The following is a 23,276-nucleotide window of genomic DNA, read 5'->3' as shown; positions in this document are numbered from 1 at the left end:
CTGGAATTTAGGACCAACGCGACAAAACCGCTTTTGACGCATATACAATATTAAACAAAGCAACAACCACAAACCATTGCCATCTCTAAAATAAACTCTGAAATAAAATATTTTCGCGTTTAAATGTAATCGTACCTGTTTTGTAGTCCCTATTCAATTCAAATATGTTTACATGGTCAATACCATAGATAAAGACAACAAAAAAAAAAAAATAAACAATGGAACGCAAAAATGTAAAAAACTACTTTTAAATTTTAACGTTTGAATGACTTTTTCTGGAGATATGCATGTTTAGCATCCACCTAAGGTCCTTCTTATAACTGACTGGATTGAAAAGATTCTAGACATTACGCTGTATTAGTAACAGCTTAATCAAAAGCTTCAGCTTCCAAATATCTGGATTTGAATATCTGATTGAATTTTATTACCAGTTTATCTAACTGAACATAAATACCGGATGCAATAATTACTGGTATTTCGGAGATCTAAAAAAAATTTAGTTGTGCTCTACAATGGTTATTTGAACGTTTATTCAACAAAATGCCAAAAGCAGTTTTTTTGACAATTTGTTGTTTTATTGGGGTTAGTTCGGTAAGCAGCGCCAATCGTTTCTCTTTGTGTATATCATGTTTATGTGCATTGGCTAAATCGGCGATCCAATTGTGTTTGGATCCAATGCGCAATTGTTGTGATTATAATATTAGACTTCTTTAAACAGCGTATTTACCTCCTGTTCGATGCTCATTGTTAGCTGACCATTGACATTTTGCTCCTCCGGCTAACGGCTTTAATAATATTTTCGAAAAAGGTTTGAAAGACATCATCGCTAAATATTTCGCGTAATATTGGATACATTCTATTATTTATCTTTAACACGAAAATTTATTATCTGAAAATTGACTCTCCATAAAAACTTTAAATATAGAGCTCATATAAGAAATAAAAAAATTAAATGTGCATAAATATTTACATTTTTTTATCTACTCCTCAACTGTAATAGATTAGATTATAAAAGCAAAGTATAAATCTTTAAACAGATCATCAGAACCGCTTTCAATATGGTTCATTGCTTTATGGCAAAGCAGCTTAGTCCACAACTAAACAACTAAAAACATTCCAACACACAGTGCTGAAGAGAATGTTATAAACTCCATTGAATATCGTAATAGTAGATATTTCGAAACAACTGCAAATTGACACTTTTGAAAAATACAGAAAGAATGGAGCATAAAAATTATTCAAGAAAATAGATGCGCATTAGAATCCAACGCCTTCCATACTCAAGACGAAGGGTCTTTACTCTAACAGAAAGAAGATATGTAGATATGTCCGCACGATAGTAAACTAAACCTTATCTTTTAACAGTAATAAGTGGGACTTATTTATTTCCACCCACCTACACCTGCATATATATTAAAGATTCTGTTTGACATCAACTGGAAACAACTAACTAACATGACAAAGACTGCAAGATATTTTAATTATTATTATAGTATTGTTTTTATTTTGCACATATACCAGTAAATTTTTATTAATTAGTATATACATATTTACATGATACGGAGTTTTATTTCATAAAGCCTTTCTTTCAATCCTTAAAATAATTTCGATTAGCTGATTACGGTAAGGTTTATAGCTGCGATTATGAATATGTGTTTATTTTCTTAATAATCTCAAAATCTTCTTATCCAAGGTACAAATAAGCGAATTGAAATTAGGATCAGTTACAGTGAAAAATATTAGATTTACTGGAAGATCAAGGGGTTACGATATAATAAAATTTGCGGAATATATCATGGGTTAGATCAGTTAACCGTACAATTTTAATAAGCCACTCGACAAATCGGACTAAAGCTGAATACAAAAGAGAGAGATTTGCGGATCTTCAGAGATACATATATGATGGAATTGTTTGTCGCTATTAAATAAGTCAGTCAATGAACATGTAATTATCTATGGTTGAAGCTAGTAAGTGAATCTTTTGAATTAATTAAAATCAAGTCTTAAGTCATTGGTAAAATAAAGGTTGTCGTATAGGGAATATGGTTTTAACAACTCCCAGCAAATACAAAAGCACATACCAACGCAATAGATATATCATATCTAAGATGGAGGAAGGGAGCGAAATTCAATGAAGAACGCCTTTCCATAATTAAAGATTATGAAATATTTCTTTGTTCACTTTTTATAGAATGGTTACCACTCCATATGTGTCCCCTTGGTTACGTGCATGGTATTATCTTCATAATAATTTATATAAAATCCAATAATAATATAATGAAATTATAATAAACTTTAAATAAAACTGTAAAGATATGAACTTGTTTAGTATAAATGTCATAAGCTTACCTCAAGTTGATATACACATATCTGCAGTCAAAACTAAATATGTAAATTTTAATTAATTATTCTAATTAATATTTTGAAAAAATATCAAACAAAAATTTGAATTTAACGTTTATTGTATTTTTATTCATATTAATATATACACGACGCTACAAAGTATTTATGTATATTGATAGTTATGGTTTCATATTTTTACCTGATTTACAGAAGTTTTTTATTATAATATTATAATAATATTGTAGATAAAATAACAATTTGGTGAGTAAGATTTAATTTAAAATATCTGCATATTTAAATTTTTAAAATAAATTTAAATAATGAGCAGATATTATACTAACGCCTAATAATAAAAATAATATTTTTAAAGCTTTCATATTTAGATAATGCATAATTTTATACTAAAGTTTCCGCTAACTTTTTGTCTTTTTTAAAGATTCACTTATAATAAAAATTCCTATATAAATTAGCACGTGCGAATTCTACAACAAATTATTTCAATTTTATTTATTAAGTTATATATAATATATATATTATTATCCTATTAGTTTATAAACATAATAAAAATGTTTTTTAAAGTAATGTTTCGATATACGACGTTGTAAATATAACGTTATATCCAAGACCATCTCGATATCGCCTCAATGGGTTGAGAGAATGAAACCTTTCTTAAAAGTAGACTAATAATTACGGTTGTAAACACAAACTGCCAGCAACTTCCCAACCTAGTTGAAGTATTGCCTTCACCTTGACAATATTCAGGATGTCGTGTATAGTCCTCGCAATAAAACTGAAATGAAAATAATTACAGCATAATAGCAACACCCAGGACCAATACATCTTCATACCTTTGTTAAGCTGTGTGCGTACTTATCGACCAACTCACGTGTGAATTTAGCAGCATCCGACCCACAGATTTTTTTCGCTGCATCTTCAAAGCAGTCAACCAGCTCGTTAATGGAACTAAAATAAATTAATAACATAAGTGAACTTGATCGTTGTATTAAGTTTAGTACTAACCAGCAAATTGTTTTCACATTTTCAACGAAGGTGTTATTTTCGGCGGCTTCCTGATTTTTATTTGGTTTAAGAAAGACCATGGTTTCCTTAAATTGGTTGGCACAAGTCTCAAATTCTTTCTTAGCAATTTCACTACAAGGTGCATGCCTAAGATATTCTAGAACAATAATGAAATGCAGTAAAGTTATTCATAAAATAATAGTGCAGGCTTTATTAACAAATTGTCAAAAGAATTTTCTAAATGGATCTCCTTACCATCTTGAAATTCGCCTTTATTACACAAGTCTCGAATAAATTGGTTGGTTCCATGGTATAATCTATTAAATTGATTACGTTGTTGTAAGTCCATGCATCTTCTTGTGTAGCTCTGTATACATCTTACACCTTTTCGTAATTCACTACAATCAATAAAATAATAATCTGATAAAATGATTGGGTTTTATTTAAATAAAAAGCATATCACATATGTTGATTAAATTTTAAGAGAAATGTGTCATAGTGAGCTACGCTTAGTATGTGCAAAAGAGCTTTTCGATAAATTAAATCCGGCATTTGCAAAAGTATAGCTCACGTTAATATTGGCAGAAAAGATCTAAAGATCATCTATAGAGCCGTCTGAAGGTCATGAACCGCCGAATAAAAGCACCCTTACTATTAATAATACTAGCAGTGATTATTATTATTAGTTAATTTTAGTAATTACAATTCCAGGTAATACTAAAAAAAATAAAATAAAAAAGGTAATCTAGCGGAAGTGTGGTGACCAACAAAGTTATAAAAAAGTATCAGAACTAGAAAAAGTTTTAGTGATCACTGAGCTAATTCTTTCGTCCAAGTACTCAATAGGCACTGTTCAGGCTTAGGCCTTCATGTTCTGCAGAATTTTTGTTTTCAAAGTATATTAGTTAATATTTTTGTTATTAATAGTCATATTTTTTATTTGTAAATTTATTATTTATATTTTTTGCAGCAAAAATATATGTTGTAATAATTTGTTGCTTGCACAATTTTGTTAATTTGTTAATAATTGTTTAGTTTTTATTTGTATACTGCAAATTAATGCATATGTTATTTTGAATTATATTAATTTAATAGAAATTGTAAATACACTTATTGTTATTTTGTATATAAATAACAATATGAACAATAAAAGATCAGATCGAAACTTTATACGGCAACAGCTCAAGTGCTAGTCTGCCATTTCAAAATATCTAAAAGTAACAGCTAAAATACTAGAGACTGCTCAAAACTCTACTACAAAACTACTAGTTTATGTGTTACGTAGTCTAAACGATTAAAGGATAGCCTTTATTCGTTTTCAGGCACTGTTACTACACCATAAAAATCACTCTGAACGGTTATTGTACACAATTTCAATCAATTCGGATTCAAATCCGAGTTGATTTCGCCCTGTCCTGCGATTTCCTCATCACCGCTGGAGATCTCCAGGCTTCTCTCTTAGGTTCACTTCTTTTGAACCTGTTTACAGTAGATATACCTCTTCTGCAGGCCTCTGTCAAGTAAATTTGCTTTGTTGACAACTGTCTCGTCTTTATTGGTTCTAAATTTTACCAGCTTAATGGCCACCTTAAAACCCTTCACAGTTACTACACTAGGAAGAAGATTAAGCTCAATTCCACCAAGATTTCTGCCATCGCCCTCTAAGGCTTAAGGTGAGATCCCACTAAAGGCTTTGATGTTACACTCATCGAGCTAGAATTCGACAATATCCACATTCAATTTACTAACAACCTTACCCACTTTACAACTTCGTCCGATATGTTGACTATGTCATTCAAAACGCTACTCCTACGTATTTGGAACTAAAAAAAATTCTCTTCGAAAATAGAATAACCTTTAATGGCCATCTTAGAACCCTTTACAGTCATTACACCGGAAAGAAGATTATGCTCAATTTCTGCGACCCCTCCTTTTGGGCTAAAGGTGAGATCGCACTAAAGGTTTTCATACTACACTCATTGAGCTAGATTTCGATTCATTTTGCTGACAAGCTCAAATATCTCTGTGTTGTGCTATCCCCATCTTACAATTTCGTCCGATATGTTGACTATGTCTTTCAAAACGCTACTCCTATGTATTTGCAACTAAAAAAACGCTCTTCGAAAAACCTTTACTGTGATGTTAAGTTGCTCTTGTCTTTAAAGAATGGTAGCCCTGCTACTTGCTGGTACTGGACATCTACACAATAGATGACAGTTTGACAGTTTGTTCTTCGTAGGTAAGTTAATTTAGTGTTAAGAGTAAGTTAATATAACACGATATGTTAATTTTATATAATTATTTATTTTCTATAATATCGAATTAACATAAAAGTATTTCATATTAAAATATACATTAAAGCTTAAATAATAATTTGTTATTTATTATTTTTATTTTATATTAGTTGTGTTTTTTGTTTTCAGGATTATTACTTATTTTTTGAATTTGTGCGATAATTTTTTTGTGCAGTTTTTCTACATAATCAGGTATGTAGTATCTATTATTATTTTAGGCAAATTTTGGGTGGGAAAAAAACAAATATAAAAAGACAAAAGAAAAAAAAAAGGCCATTGAAATTTGAACAACTGGTCCCATTCCACAATTGTTGAAGTTTAATAAGTTAGCCAACTGAAAAAATCGAGCCAATTGCATAAAACTCAATATAAATCAGTGTCGAGCTATGAAATGTGGCAGTTGCCCAAATGGACAAATTTTGGAAATAGTAGACAACTTCACTTAAAATTATTAATACAGTTTCTATCTATCGTTATGTACTTTATATGTATATATAGGAGTCTGTATACATACTATATAAGGATATATATACTTATATAAGAAGGAGAGAGATTTTATATTTGCTTTTTATGTAGTAAGCTGATTTTCCAACCTATTCTACTCTATATTAACTTTTGTTTGAATCATGGAATGCATTTAAAATAGCCAGTGATAAGTATTTCTTTTCTTGATTTTAAAAATGTATTAAAAAAAGTTTGTCAACAAAAAGTTGCAAATTCAATTTAAGTCCCATGACGATTGCCGAATAAAATATTTCACTCCTGCCATTTTTCGTTGGAAACTTTGCTTAAACTATATCAACTGATAGCATCAAAAATTTTAAAGGAACACAAAAAATAAGCCAATATTAAATGAAAATGTTTAGTGAAAAACATGTTTACAATACAAATTGCAGCAGGTCAAATTATAAGCAAATACCAAAATAAAAAACGTGCTTATTACCGATGAATAAAAATTTGGTTTGTGTAACATGAAAGGACGAAAGACGAAACCTACAGAGACATAAATATGAGTATTTAGCATTATTAATCTACTATAGGTTAGGATTGCATACACTCCTATTCGTATTTGGATTCGTATACGGATTCATTATAAGTACGAGCACCAGTTCGAGTATGGAGCTTAGAGTGTGGAGTATGGAGTATGGAGTATGGAATATGGAATAAGGCAATTTAACTAATTCAGTTTTATTTACTATTAATTTTGGTAATTAAAATGGACACTTTAAACGAGAGTATAAAAAAAAATAAAATTTAAAAATATCTGACAACTAACTTACTGACAAAGTTTATCTAGTTCTTCCTTTTTAGCGCCACCAATGGAAAACTCTGAGGTTAAATGTAATATTTCGATCGGTTCCGCACATTTGGTAAATTCCTCTTGTCCACATTCTTCGCTGCTCACGGACGTCGTTAGTACGAATGAAACTGAAACAAATCGAAAGTTGTATAATTTTTTTAAAAGAATTAAAAATTAAAAGGAGCAAAAAATCCTGCTACGTAGTACGTACTACGTACTCGTAAGTACGGGTAAGTAAAGCAGAAAAAACTTTAGCAATACAACTTTTGTACTATGATATATAAAAGCGTTCAATATAGTATAGTATAAGAACCAGAAAAAACACTAACGAATTGAACTTAAACTAAAATCGCAGTGGACGAAAGGAATAGATTGTGAAGGATTTTTTCTGTTTTTGCTTGAAAGTTTGCACAAAAGTGGTTAAATAGAAATATTGCATTTTTTATTGTTGTTTCTGGGTAATAATCGTGATAAATGGACGGGATAACTATTCTATAGAATTTGTTCTTTGAAATCGCATAGTTGAAATTACAAAAATGGTTTCCCCTTTCCACCCTTTTCCATCCACCCTTTTCCATCCTTTTCCCGTCCATAGTCACAAAGTAATATCGAAATTATTTAATACTATAAATATTTAGAATAAATATTTTAAAATTTAAATCATATAAAAATCTTTGTTTTAAAACACACAGCCCAATACCACAATAAATAAATATTTTTAACAATGCAAATTTCTTTCAATTTCCGTTTTTTTTACAAAGGTACTTTCTGTGCGATTGGTCTTCGAACCTCCTAACCTCCGTCACATTTCCAGCGCTTCGCAAACAAAAACCGTTTTTCTGTTTGCCCATTTTTGGTCCCAATTGTTGTCCAGCGCATATTTGCTGTTCAATTTATTGCATAACATCAACTTTTTGGTGTATTTTTCCTGGCTTACTTTTTTAAACAATCAATTTTTGGACCCATACCCATACTATTGTATTCCTTATGATAAAAATTGCTTGCCGATTTAAGAACTAAAATTAAAAAAATTGTCCATTAATATATTCATAATAAAATTCATATTAATGAATATGTACTGTACAGACGAGTATGAAAAAAAAAAATAATAATATACTAGTGCCATCATCTACTCTTATATAGCATGAAGGATACTTGATGATTTTGTTAGTGTTTGTTAGCAAATTTATTTATCACAAATATGATATATATAAATTATATTATCATATTATAAATTGCATTCCTTCAACGGCCGAGTGAGAGGTATAAATTGGGCGAAATCTCATTTGCTATTGAAGAGGCATGAGGAGCATCGAGGAAAGTCAATTCTTAAATATTCATCAAATGTGTAATTACACATGAAACACAAATACATTTCAGTGTCATTTTAAACTAATCGAAAACAATATGCATTTATTCCTTATGATAATTTTTGAGACATATTTGAGCACATATTTAGGATTGTACCAACACTCAAAATGGTGCAAAATAAATATATGGTAGGTATATGGTATAAAAGCGGCAAAGCGGTAAAACAGAACGTCATAGACAAAATTTAATTTAAGCGATTAAACGAGAAGACACAACCCGACCACCCATCAGCAGCCCATAGCTTTCATTTCACATGTGAATAATACCTTAAACTTAGAATAAATAGAATAAAGAATATACGACCTCTACATTCGTAGAAAAGACTTCGAATCTTTGGACATACGTCTAACTTTTGTTATTGATCCAGAGGCACGAAATGAAACAGGCTTAACACGCCCATAAAAGAAGTTAAGACAAGATTTAACCTATCATATACAATAAAGAATCTTCACACGTTGAACTAGGTTAGTTAGTCCATATTATTAATTTTTTATTAATGATTTGATTTCTATTCGAGTTAGTTTAGTTGTGTAGTTCTAGAAAGGGTTTACTTATGACCAAATTTATTAGGTGCAAATTATAGCGTTTTGGAACATTGTTGTGCATTTGAAAAAGAAACAATATATTAGCAGTGTTAGCTGCTGTGGTATACATTATGTGCTGGTTTACAGATCGAGTTACATTGTTATTTGTTATGTCTACTAATCTGATTTAGAGATAACATGGCATTTGTTTTTATGAATAAAGATTGTTGGAATTTATTTGTCGCTTAACTTCCAATGATGAATATCAGTTTTTAATATATATCTTCCTAATAATAGGTAGGTAGGTAGGTTAGAGTGGGGGTATTGTTTCTAAAAAGCTCACTTGAGCTCAAATAATGTCCAATTATGGTACCACAGGAATGCTGAAATGCTGAAAAAGGTAACGACTCCCCCATTAAGTAAAGGAAAACCAATCTGACAGTTCTATAAACTTGGCTAGGTCCCTAATATCACAGGATAACAGTTCGGTCAGGTCGGTAAGAAGCCCCAAAGATTTTTGATCTTCTCCTCGCTAAAGTCATATCTCCGATAAGATATTTTATTGTTCAATAAAAGAGCATTTGAAGGATAGATAATCGAAATCATTGCAGTTCAAATATTTCAAGTGTTGAGTTATGGTATTATGCTTAGTTTACTTATACATTTTGCAGTTATCCTAATTAATCTTGATGTCTGAGAAAAACAACCAAAATCGAACTTTACCGATGTCCTATAGATATGTGATAGTTTAGTAAAATCCTACTTCTTAACCTAATAAACTCACAAATTTCAATATTAATTGCCTGTCCAATATCTTACTTCGTTCTGAATGGTTTGAAGGGCGGAAATAGTTTATGGGTTTTGGTTGGAATTATTATTATCATAGTATATATTAGGATACTTATATTATTGTATACGCGACAGCATATATTAATAGCAGTCACTGTTATTTATATATTTGGTAGAGAGCTTACTACGCAATTTGTGCTACGCAGTTTTACTAAATTTACGCTAAGTTATATCTGAACAATGGCACATGTGGAAAGTTAAGTGACATATATGCGACAATGAAACCATAAAATTGATAACCCTGTATTGTTCAGCTACTGGAATCGCACTGTTTGAACAAAAGCTGGTAGCATATGACACATCTACACACAAAAAACGAGTACCAAAATGAAGCCAGTACGAACCCCACCGAAAAAGCTAAAACCAACTGTCACTGTTGATATATTTTTGTGTGTCCCCATAATAAGCTAAACGTAAAAATGACTTTCACAACAGACAATGTGAGGACGAGATATATTGCTGCATATGGGATGAAAACACAAACCGTCATTGGTGTTTCGTTTTAGTTTTTGTGTGCGAATTTAAGTAGAGAATTCCTTATTATCTGTAATTAAAAAAAACGTTTGCGTATCAATAACGTAAGCCTCGTCTTGTATCTCATAAATACATTTCAACGATATGATTCCATTTAAAATCAAAGAGTGATTTGGATAGAAGAAAATTTTGTATCGATTGAAAAAGTAAATGTCTCCTAATCTATTGCCCAGGACTTTTCAATTTTCTAACTTTGCAAATGAAAATAAGCCTATTAAAGGGCAGTAGTCGTCATAGTAAAAGTAACTTTATTTTTTCAAAATAAAAATATCTACAGATGCATAGAGCATTAATAATATTTTACATAAACAAGTACGAATATACATGTAAAAAGCATAATGTTTAATTATGAGCTCCAATACAGTGTTCGCTCGAAAACTTGAACTAATTAATCTCACAATTTTTGCTTATGTTGGAGACTTTGTTTACCTTTTTGGAGGAGATATGCTCATTTCATTGGGCAGTGAATTGGGCAGTAAAGAAAAAATGTTCACGTAATCCATTGTTAACGTTTTCGACCGAGCACTGTATTAATATATTTTACAGATTTTTACTGAAACACTGAACATTCAGTTTTGGAATTTAATTTTTGGTCGCTATTTTTTAACTGAAATAATTACAAAAATTTTATGAAAAAAAATTGTTAATGGCTTTCGGTTGAAAATATTTACAAAGAGAATTTTTTACTCCTCAGAAAAATGATTTTGCATATTGATTTTTATTTAATATATTTGTGTTTTTAAATAATTATTTACAATTAGACATATGCAAAATAATTAACCTTAAAGTATTAAATTTTAGTAGGAGTTTCTTTAAAGTCTACTAAAAAGGAAGTTCACGTACGTTTTAAATTTTCATGAGTTTGGAGGAATAGGGAACCATCATGGTTAGGTGGAAGTTTATTTCCTTCTTTGCAGTGTCATTGTATGCTTAACTGTTATGATGATGTCTCTTTGTACCGCACTAGTTTACCTTTGGGAAACTATAAAATAATATTACTGTTTTCAAGGAATAATATAATCCTGCATTTCAGTTAATTAAGTAATTTATATTAAAATACAAAATTATTTAATGACACTCGCAAACGAGTTCATGTAGTTTAAAAACTAGTGCTGTAGAAGTAATGTCAATGCCGAAATTATGCCTTTGTCATTTTTTTTATACATTGAATGTATCTATTAAATCCTCTCTATCATCTCTATTAGTGACGAACAAGGAGTATTTAAATTTTAAAACTACTTGGTTAACTATTTTATAGGTCTTTTATAATACACCTGGAAAGAATAGAAAGGTACATGCTCTATCAATGAGTAGGTTATGGAAAGTGTTATGAATAGAAGAGATAAAGAAGACGAGTAATAACAATAATAATAATAAATAATAAAATAAAATACGTCTGAGTTTTTTTTAGGGAGGACTGATCTTTTAGTATGTTAGTATCTAGATTAATATAGGCATATATTTTTTTAACGTATTTTTATTTAAAATTTCATGTATTCTTATTTCACCATAGGTATATAACGATCTTTGTGGATTTTCTCATTTTCGATCTACCATGAAGTTCCTGTAAATACTATAAGTATATATAACTGAGTTCTTTGCAGATTTCAATATGTGATGCACTTGCATAGACTATGTATCCATATTAGTTTCATATGCTTAAACAGCCTATCCTGCTGAGAAGCTAAAGCAGTTTTACAATTTGAAGTTTGATTTTAATTTTTTTGCTCCCGCCATGTTAATCTTCACAGATCTTCTCCGAACAGAATAAAAGCCACAAATCTTGATTCATTATAGATCTAACAGAGTTGATTTGCGATTTGTCTTTAAGAAAGTTCAATCACTTCAACTTTTGCGGGTTGGTTGGTTGCAGTACCAGGCAATTAGATAACTTCCATGTAACTCAAATAGCGATTTTGGTAGTTTTGCTACTACATTCCTCGCAAGAACCCTAGTATAGAAGAGTAGAAACTAAATCCAAATTTAGATAATTTAATAGTCTGTCTGATAAACTATCAAAGAAATATCTTTCTAAGAACCTTTAACTTCTGGACGCCAAAGCCGGGCATTCATAGAGAAAATGTCTTATGGTATCTTTTTCCTGCGGGTTTCCACAACTTCTGCAGTGAGGATTATGGGGAATGCGCAGTATTGCGGATATTTTGTTATACGTTTTTGCATACATATCTCAAGCAAACGAAATCAAAAATGTGATACGAATATGTGATATTGCAATTAACGATGAATAAAAATCATTAAAAGTTGTCCCATCCTGTATTGTTTCAACACTATGAAAACATAAAAAACTATTGAACCATTGAATATTATTTGAAATAGAAATAGAAATAGAAAACTATGGAGTTTCTGGAGTTATGAGGCAAACAAATTTAATTGCAGTTACACATTTCAAAACATATCCTAAGAATTAAAACACTAGTATAGAATAGAATAGAAGCAACTGACAGACTTTGGAACCTGCGATGCACAATCGCAGGTGTGTTGATGCTAAATATGCTGAACTTAATTTATGTCCTTTGCTTTTTATCTGACGAAGCGCGCTGTAGTTTCCTTCGAATGCATTGATTTGTTTGGCAGTGAATATATTGTGAATTGCAGTAACTCTATTCCACGATATTTCACATAAAAAGATGCTTACAAGCGTTATTCAACCATTATGAATTAATTAAATATAATGGGCGATATGAACTCGTAAGACTTCTTTCTATTCAGGATTTGGGTTTGAGAACCCATTAAAAGTTTACTATCGAATGCATTTTTGAAAGTGTGGCAGGTAAAGAAATAAACCAAAAGCACCAATGATTTTTAGATTTACACGTACCCACATTTGAAGTGTCTATGATTTTAAGTGAGAACCTTTTGGTTAGTTCCAACTGATAAAAGTCATTCAATGTTTGGCGGATAAGCCTATCTAGTTTTGTTTGAGAATTTAAAGGTGTATAATAGAGATATGCTTCCATTTTACAATATTTATTATATCATTGAAATAAATAATATTAAAAAAATATAAAATTTAAGAAATTATTATGTAGTTTAATTTTAATTTGAGTGTAGTTACTATAATAAGTTCAAAAAAAGATGGCAATTGCTTTAACGATATATCTAATTGCTGAATATTTTATTTATTTAGATGGAAATGAATCTTATGAATTACAATAGCCATTTCTTCTTATGATCTTTTTAAGTGTATAATCTTTAACAATTTTATAAAATTAAAAACCATGAGCGGATTATAACTTCATGTGTCACCTTTGATAAATCAATTTCTAAGTAAAAAAATAAATAAGTTTAGAACTAGAAGTTATTTTTAATTATTTATTGTTATTAATAGTAGGAATTAAACTATGAATGTTTTTCAATGAAGTATCGTTTGGGACTCTAAGATAAGTCGGAGACAATGCGATTTCTCGGGTACCATGATGTAAGAACCTATTTTGGTAAATATTCTGAGCAACATTTTCTACTATATTGCCTTTTTCACTAGTATTTCGAAATTTTGGGAAAGCAGTAAAATCTTTAAAATGGACCAGAAAGTGATTTTATGAATTACAGAAGCAACCCTAGCTCTAAAATTTAATATAGCACAAGGCTGTACCTTCTACCTAACCAAACATAGCTGATTAGTTTTAATTATGTGCTCTTGTAAATATCAATATTTTATAAATATCTTATAAGAAATATAAAATAGACAAATATAAATAATTTTCAGATAGAATTTTAAATGCGTTTAAATTCAAAAAACTTTGTTTTGGACTATATATCGAATTTTGCACATATTTTGACTATAGTCAGAATAATACTAAGTCAATAAAAAAAATATTATTTTATTGACTGAAAGAGTTTTACTAGGAGAAGTCCTCAGTTATACAATGCACATTTTGTTCACACCAGATTTAGACGACATAGACATACTAAGAAATGTAACATTCAATGTGTTAACATTATCCTACCATTACTTTTAGCAGAATATGTGATAGTCTTTGTTCGCTTTCCGGTTATTCTGAGAAAAATGCAGTCTTCCTTATTGAAATAAAACAAAAAGAATAAATAACAAATAAATACTATCAAAATTCGGAATAATTACTGACTTTTAACATAAAATTTTCATCGCTTAAATAATGAGGTTGAAATACTCAAAATATTTTTTTTGAATGGGAACATATTGAATTAAATCAATTATTAACAGGGCAACATGGCAACCTAATCAATTTTATATTATCCGATGTAGATCTGATTCCTAAAGAGACATTTCATTATCTTTGAACTATAATGTGTTCAGAAGTCTGGAGGATAAAGAAGTGTCTTAAATTCTATCTAATAGTATCGACTACGTGAATACAATTATGATATAATTAATTCTATCTACAAAATAGGGAAGTAAAAGTCCTAATATCAAAAAGTCTTCATGTACTCTCTGCAATATATATATGAAATATATGAGACTCTTAAATCTTGGTTTAATGAATACCCGATATATTGAATTCTCTAAATCGGGACTGTCCAGAAAGATACATTCGGGGGGCAATACAAATTACTGTGCAGATTGAAGGGCCGCAGAAACAAGTATATACGTCCATGGTTTTTTTGGAGATACGGTGATAATGTTAAATATAGTTTTATAAATTTATTCATTTGAATTTTTTTGGTATATGGTATCCCAATAAAATAATGTAATTTTACCAAAGTAAATCAAGGGAAATATATCCCCGGCCGCATGTGGCTCGTGGACCGTGCTTTGGAAAACCCTGCTCTAAATAATAAGCAATCAACAACTTTATAACAGATGTTCTATATAAAATGCATTCGTGAAAACAAAAACCGTTTACATCATACTTTCATGAACGTCAGCTGTGTATCCATTAATCGAAATTCATAACAATAGTCAGTGTGGAATTATTCCAACTATTAACTATTAAGTTGATTTTATTCTATAAATTTTATTCAATATTCTGTCGAGATTATAATTTTAATTGCAAAACAGTTTGCATAATAACATATTTTTATAAGCTGTTAATATTAATATTGTATATAATTACGTTCCGATTACATAAAGGGTAAACATAGATAAATGTAAACAATAAATTTATAATAACATATTACAAAGTACATTGTTCCCATATTTTTTTTATAAATTTTACTTACTCAGAATAAAAGCATATACCATATATCGAATGGTTCTATGAGGCACATGCCGCAGCCCAGTTTTCTCGTTGCATAAAAAGTTTCGCGTCATTTTTCATTCACTGATTTAAGTCGTCAATAAGTTTTCAAACCTCAGCTCTGAAGAACAATTATATTAATTAAGAAGCACGCGACTTCTGTTGATGGGAACGAGTGTTCATATCTGAATGTTCCACAAACATCAATTTACAAATTTTAAACAAATAATTGTTATTCAAAAAATTTAATATTAATAACCTTATGAAAAACAAATATATGTACATATATGTGCACATACCTCAGTGATGAATAATGGTTGTTATTAACGCGTTGTGAAAATGTAGTTATGAAGGTATATGAGAAAAAAAGATTTACCTTTGACTGCCATATAGGAATTTGCGGCAATAAGGTTGTATATTATCTTTATATAAATCTGATCCAATACATTCAATTGTTCCTAGTTATCATTAGCATTTAAGTTCATTTTATCAACAAAATTTGGACAAATGATCTTAGCAGTAGTTAATTTTTATGAGTTATGAGTTCTTTAGCAGAAATATCCATTTTCGGGACAGCCATTTACAACATATGGAGCAATACAAAATCATCAAAGGTGCTCACCTTAACAAATGATCGATAAAAGCCACTGAAGTGAGCATAATATATCACCTGAGTCATTGTGTACTATATAGTAGTCTTCACACAATAAAAATAATAATGATTTATAAATGTTATAAGAGTTTTGAACTATATAAATTCTTTGGCGCAGCTTGACGGTTGAATATGTTTTCAGTTCCGTTTATAGTATCGTGAAACTTAAAGCTTAAAATTTGTTAACTTTTGTATGATCCTATAAAGCGATTGTAATATCTGTGATATAAAGATAGAAAATACTTTCCGGCAAGAACATAATATTGTAAGCGTAACAATGTCCAGTCTACCAAAAGCATCCCGAAAGATTTTATTATGAAAGTAATGATTCACATTACTAATATTTTATTCATATATAAACTATTTTTAGAGCCCAAAATTAATGTTTTTAATTCTACTCAATATATGAATTTAGAATATCTATTGATTCATTTATAATTAACTTTAAAAATCTCTTTTGAAGGAAACGGTAGAGGAGTACAATAAATTATTTAAATGATACTTTTTATTTACACTAATTTAAGCGCAGTGCAGACTATCATTTTTGAGTCTCATACAAGAGAGAGATATTGTTGAGCAAATCATTCAGCTAAAGAGTTGAGCAAGAGCATATTTTTGCATTATTACACGAACACACTAACAGCATGCGAAACCACTTACAACGTGCGCAAACACCATTATTCTTGAAAAATTTTGCTTGAATGACAATTATTGAATGTGATCATGTTCAACTTTGGTCGCTAGAATAAATTTGAGCAAGAGAGAACCCAACTTGAATGATATTCAAAAATTATAGACTGCAAAAGCAATCTCAAAACTTTTAAAATAGTTTTGTTTTTAGAGCTTCTTAGAGAGAATTCCTAAAATATTCTTTAAAAAGGATCATTTGAAATTTTGTTTTCTAAGTGCGCATTCTTTGGTTAACTGGATTTCATTGTGCAAAATTACAAAAATGATCATATTCTTCTCTTACTCTCTCTCTCTTTCTTCTATGAGAAACTGATTTCAAGTGCTATGTCGCTGACGTGCAAAGCTCTAATGTTTCCAATATGGCGTAACAAGGATCTTTATAAATTTTTTTGATAGGGAAATATCACATATACTATGTGCAAGATGGACAATATTTATACTAAAATTATTATACAAAAAAATGAAAATATGAAAAAAATGTAAATGAAAATGATTAGCTCCTCCATCTAAATTTAATTTTATTCACTTCACTTATTTTTAAATTATAAAACATATTTAGCAATGCACCTTATGACGTTTATTTTCTAAATTATAAATTATGAAATCAATTTATTTTTGTCAAGATATACTCAAGATATTCTCTTATAGACCTAAAAATTGCACTTATTTTCATGGGTGGAAACAAAATTATATTCAGTAGTTGTTAATTTTAAATAATAAATGGCAGTCATAAGTATTAATATTAATAAAAGAAATGCAAAGAAATTAAGTTTAATTTAAGAAGTACCCTTGTTGTTGAGATATCTGATTTTGTTAGCTAACTTTTATTTTCTGAAGTTAAATATGAATTTTTTCCTTAGATTTACTAGCTACATTTCGTTTTCAGCAATTTGTGCTAATCTCGCACAATTCCCAAGACGTACGCTGAAATAATAAGCTCTCATCCCCTTTAGGAGCAAACACAGAAAGTATTCGAATCGTAAGTCAAAAAATGTTCATAACGAAAGTAATCATCATTTGGACAATTTTAATACTTTTGTTTTATCCCTTTGAGTGTCATGTTGGTATAACCACGCTTTCGGTAAAGGATTTTTTTAACATTTTCTTTTATTTTGACATTTAAGTGCCAAAAAGTTTAACAGCTTTCCCTTGGCTCCTATAACTTGAGCAGTTTGTAACTGAAAATTGAAATTTACATGAGCTGAAAGTTATATATGAATTAAAATTTGTCCTCCAGATAATCATGTTATTTACAAAATTCTAAACATTCAATATTTGCGGATTAGAAAACGAGTACAATAATTCTATGGGGTTATTTACACTCTCCAGTATAGAATAAGTAGTTTAACTAAAGAATCACTAATCTTACTGTCATCAAACTATATCTATATATGTATATATATCTTGTCTATATCTTGTCTGTCCCAAACTTATTGTCTTCACATATATTTGAACCATAATATATTAAATTTATCAAGATATTTCCAAACAATTGGCAACTAAAAACCAATAAACTACATATCAGCTGACTAGGAATATATGTCTCGAATAGTATTATACTAAGTTTCATTGTCTCTATGTACAGCAGCAAAAGTCAAGATGTTGGTAATTATCCTTGTTTGATAAATTAAACAAAACAAACAAATTTATATTTCTCTCTGAGCTCTTTGCGAAATGAAATTTAGTTTCTAAACTTTTTAAAAACCGTTCATCAATATTTCTTAAAGTCCATTGATGCACAATATTTCTTGAGTGACTATATCATGTATTTGTTAATTATAAAATTCAGTTAAAATTCGATATATGAGGCAGGATAAAAATATTTATTAATCCTACTCCCAAAACCTTCAAACCTCTGTATGAGTAAAGGAGTATAAAAAAATATATTTTTTATTAGACGGATTCGAATAGCAAAGAAACGACAAAGACAAAAATTTTTTTTTTAATTTTAATTTATTGAAATTTGGTTGACCATACAACGCTGTTTCGAGTATTGCCAAGTACTCTTTATCACTGGTCTTAGGAAATAATCGAATTTTATTTAATTAGTTTATAGTAGGTTGTGCCATTGTTATTATAACAATGGCACAACCTACTGTAAAAAACAGTAGGACCCTCATAGATCCGAAACACTTTACGATATCATTAGGCGATCTGCTGTTCCTCTTTAATCAGCTCGAGTAAACTCTTTGTTTTCCATACAGGCTTTATATATTTTGCATCTAAAATTTTTTCAATTTATAGTTTATTTACGATCTATCTTATGCAGATAAATAGTTACGTAATTCAGGACTAGAATAAGTTTCTTTTTGCTCTTATTGAAGTAAAAATAATTAGAGCTCATTAAATAATTAGATTTTATCTATAAAATTGAAAATAAATTGAAAAAAAATGTGCCAACTAACAGCATTTAGAAAAAGAAAATAAAAAATAAACTATCTATTGTTAAACTTTATTTCATGTTTTCTTTTTTCTTAATGCTGTTACCTGGCACTTTTTTTAAATTTTATACTGCGGTTTGTTTGTCATACACATTTGAGAATGTTTGGTTTCATCATATTCTCTAGTTGTAAACAATTACATAAAAAATAAATTGTTAATAGCATTAAATAAAAAATTGAATAATATAACATCTCTAAATTATATCATTTTGAAATATCCGGCTTTATATTGAATAAAAATATTTTGATCATGTTAATAAATTATTAATTAAAAATTTTTTCCAATCAATCAACAGTATTACAATAATTTTAAACCTTACAATTTATATAATCTGTACTAATAGAATATTAAAAATATAAACAATAATGACTTTATTATGGAAATAAACAACGATTAATAACGTATACTGAGTAATTAACATGAGATTAAAATTAAGAATTGAAAGGTAATTATTATTGCAATTTTAATGTTATAATATATTAAAGATAATGTATAAATATTATGTTATCCAATATAAGAATAATTATCAATACATTATTTTACTATTATTATTATTATACATTATCAATACAGTAAACTATTGAATTACACAGATAAATACGACTTAGCTTAAATAAAATGCTTAATACTTTTAATAATAAATGTTATATATTTAATAAATTAATACATATGTATATGTGGATTCAATAGAACTAACAGAAGTGGACAATAATCTTTACTTGCAGAGGGGAATACAATATAAGCCATATAATACATATGTATATGGCTTATGTTGTAAGCTATTATATATAACCATATATATATGGCTTGATATATATATATACTACATATAGACATAGTTATATGGTTTAAAGCACGTCATAGAATACATTTGTTTAGATTAACATAAGCATATCAGAGTTTTAGCTTTTGAGATCTGTTATGAACTTGGAACTAAATTTCGATACAATTAGGTAGTTAAATATGGCATTGGATCTATGCACTATGAAGGTTATTTCCAATAATAGATTAATAAAAATATTCAAGACCACTGATGATGGGTATTTGGCAACACTCGAAACAGCTGTATGGTCAGCCAAAAATTCAATTAATTAAAATAATATAAAAAATAAAATTTTTGTTGTTGTAGTTCACTACTGTTCGAAAAAACCTCTTAAATAAAAATATTCAATCGTTCTTGCAGTTTTTGAAAACTTCAATACTGAGTAATTATTAGAAAAACTTGTGGAAGGATAGTGCGCTTAATATTGTTGATGAAACTGTTTTATGTATGGGAAGTTATGGTTCTGTAAGGACTTCTGCATTGTTGCAAACTCCTTAGCAGTGATTTGCATTGTGTGCCAGTGATAACCTTTTGAAGATGAACGCTTCAATACTATAGGAGATGAATATACTTGAATCACATGTCTGATGATTAGACTAATGTGTTGCTCTTGTTTCAACTAATAAGAGCATAATTTATTGGTTGAGTTTTCAGTACGCCTATACAAAAATGGAGTTTTGTAAAGATAGTGACAATGCAACTAACTTCTCAACATATCGGGACTCCAAATTAGAAATTTTCGTATAAAAATCACTAGTAACAAAAAGACGCGTCATCTATTTGTTGTTATCAAGAGTTTGTGTAATTAATGTAAAAATTTGTTATCTAGTTGGTATTATATGGCGTGTTTAGTTTTTGTTAGTGCAGTCAATGTAAAAAATTAACAACTTTAAACCTTGATATATGATATATGATAAAAGTTGCTCAGAATAGCTGACTCTATTAAAGTTCGTGGTTAAATTGTGTGTTCTGCAAATCGAAATAGCATCGATTAATTTAAATATTATTATATTGAGGCTAGGTTGAGTCAGTGCACCTGAGCACTTTTACTCTCTATTAACTGCGAGGTTTCTTCAAAACCTCTCTTTGCGAATTGACTAGATTATTGTTTATCACTTCATCAGACTAAGCAATAATTGACCTCAGATCTGCATACCTCCCCGAGGAGCCTGTAATCATTTTGAGATTTGATAACGCGGTGTTGGTAAGTCTGTCAGATTTCGCAAATAATTTCAGGGCTCTATCTTTTATGTATTTTTTGATGGGATCAATCTTGATGTCCCTGAGGATGTCATTCGTCCTAATGTACCATGGTCTCCTCAGAGTTAGTGTTATTTGTATGTAAACACGTTTTAATTTATATTTTAAATTTTATATTTATTTTTTAAAATGTTATTAAAATAATCTTAGCTGATTATTACAACTTATAACAGCTTTACCAAGATATGTAGAGTGAACAATGGAATATGACTGTAAACTCTCCCTTAACATGGCTTTAAAAGTAAAAATGATGTTAATAATAATATAAAAATAAAATATATACTGTACTCGTATATATGTAAGTAACAAATTTAATATACATACATATATAAGTAAATTATAATAATTCTTTTAGTAAAGGGTACAGAAAAAAACCGCTAACCTAAGCAGGTTTTCGAACACCTTTTGTTTGCATTATATATGTTATGCATTTTAAGTGCAGTAAAAAAATAAATTTCCTACGTATATTTAAATTATGAAATATATGCACATATATTTGTTTTTTTGTTTTTCATATTAATAATATTTTAATATTGTTTGCAAATATATAAACACGTAAGTTCTTAAACAAATCAAACAAATTCGGAAAGTCCAAATATTTAAACACGTTTGGGCGAGTAGTGAATAAAACGTAAATAAATTGTTTTGGGGCCGCTTTGTATAGTTTTTAATTGAAGGGGAAGGCAAGGCATGCGGAGTGTTTCGATTTAATAATTCGTTGCTGTTACTTCGAACTAGTTTTAAACGAGTCTTGCCGTCTGTTATTCAAGTCACTTTTGCAGTTACAATTAAACTGAAAGTAATCAATATGCCGTAACCCAAGACCAAGACAATTTCGATCCACTGCAACCGATCTTATACACGAGTACGCACTATAAAGCATATACGCACATATTTATTTATTTATTTATTTATATTTATTATGCTGAATTTTTAAAATATTATTTTGTTTGCAATTATTATTTATTAAAAATATTAATATAATTATTTGCAGCCGTCGTCGGTGATACTTAAATGTATTTTATATATTTATATAGTACGGTTTATTTTTTAAGTAATTAACCGAAAATTCCATTTACAGTCCATTACTAAGGCAAGATAAAACTGCAATGTTCGTTGCAAGCTGCAGTCATACGAAAATGTGATATTGCATATTATAATGTTATAAATAAATTTAAATAATTTTCTTTCAAATATAAGTAATATTTTGATTTTATTTTTAATTTGAATTTTCATAAATTAAATTTGTGGATACGTATTTAAAAATAAATTCTATTTTTAACTCGCAATCAAATCGTCAAAACTTATTTACGTTCAACAGTTCAGCACTTCGACAAAATGACATCCACAATCAAAAGACAACACAAAACTGCTGCGAAACGTTGAATTCATTTTGATTTTTGCTCACAAACTGAAAGCATCACAAATGTTGACGCAACATTTCGAGTTGCCAGAAAACTTTTTCCAAGTTCAAATCTATTTGTTATGTTAACCACATTAATCATAGACAAAAATAACTTAATATAAATATAAATTATACTAATATTCAATTTAAATATTCCGTCAAAGTGCGAAAACTAGTTAAATGAAACCCCAAATGCTTAAACAAAACCAAGTATTAACAGCAAAACTAAGCCATTTTGGGTCAGTGTTAAATTTACACACTCTGGTAGCATCAAAAATTGTTGACAAGCATTTTAGTTGCAATGTTGATAGGTAACCTGCAGATGTGGCTATCAGACAACAGGTTATTTTTTTGTTGACACAACAGAGCTTACAAACACTCAGCTTTTGCCATGTTGGATGTAAACAAACCTTACCTACCACAACAAAGAGCATTTTTGGCGCCAGATGGGATATACGAGTAATGAGCTTAAAGCAGAAATGAAAACAAAGAACTAAAAAAAATTAATAAAAAATATTTGCATATTTAAATATATGGTATTATGTATTGACTTTTTTTATAAAAATTAAAAGGTTTAAAAAATTTTAAATAA

General features: G+C 29.1%; 1 protein-coding gene across 2 annotated transcripts; it reads right to left on the bottom strand.

The window, feature by feature from the left end:
• Positions 1-2,755: 2,755 nt before the first annotated feature.
• On the bottom strand, positions 2,756-22,677 carry LOC119682353. Of its 2 annotated transcripts, none has more exons than XM_038095766.1 (7): positions 22,592-22,677; positions 15,396-15,597; positions 6,938-7,085; positions 3,619-3,761; positions 3,364-3,520; positions 3,192-3,306; positions 2,756-3,133 (listed from the first exon to the last, which is right to left on the bottom strand). In XM_038095766.1, the coding sequence occupies exons 2-7, from the start codon at positions 15,484-15,486 to the stop codon at positions 2,957-2,959; spliced, it is 831 nt and encodes a 276-aa protein (XP_037951694.1). In that variant the 5' UTR covers positions 15,487-15,597; positions 22,592-22,677; the 3' UTR covers positions 2,756-2,956. The 2 variants fall into 2 exon arrangements, with proteins under 2 accessions (XP_037951694.1, XP_037951695.1); XM_038095767.1 differs by having other exon boundaries at positions 15,396-15,533; positions 22,592-22,663.
• Positions 22,678-23,276: the final 599 nt, after the last annotated feature.

This window comes from Teleopsis dalmanni, chromosome 2, assembly GCF_002237135.1.
Source record: "Teleopsis dalmanni isolate 2A chromosome 2, ASM223713v2, whole genome shotgun sequence".
NCBI classification, from domain to species: Eukaryota; Metazoa; Arthropoda; class Insecta; order Diptera; family Diopsidae; genus Teleopsis; species Teleopsis dalmanni.
This window is presented reverse-complemented; position numbering and strand designations above follow the sequence as displayed.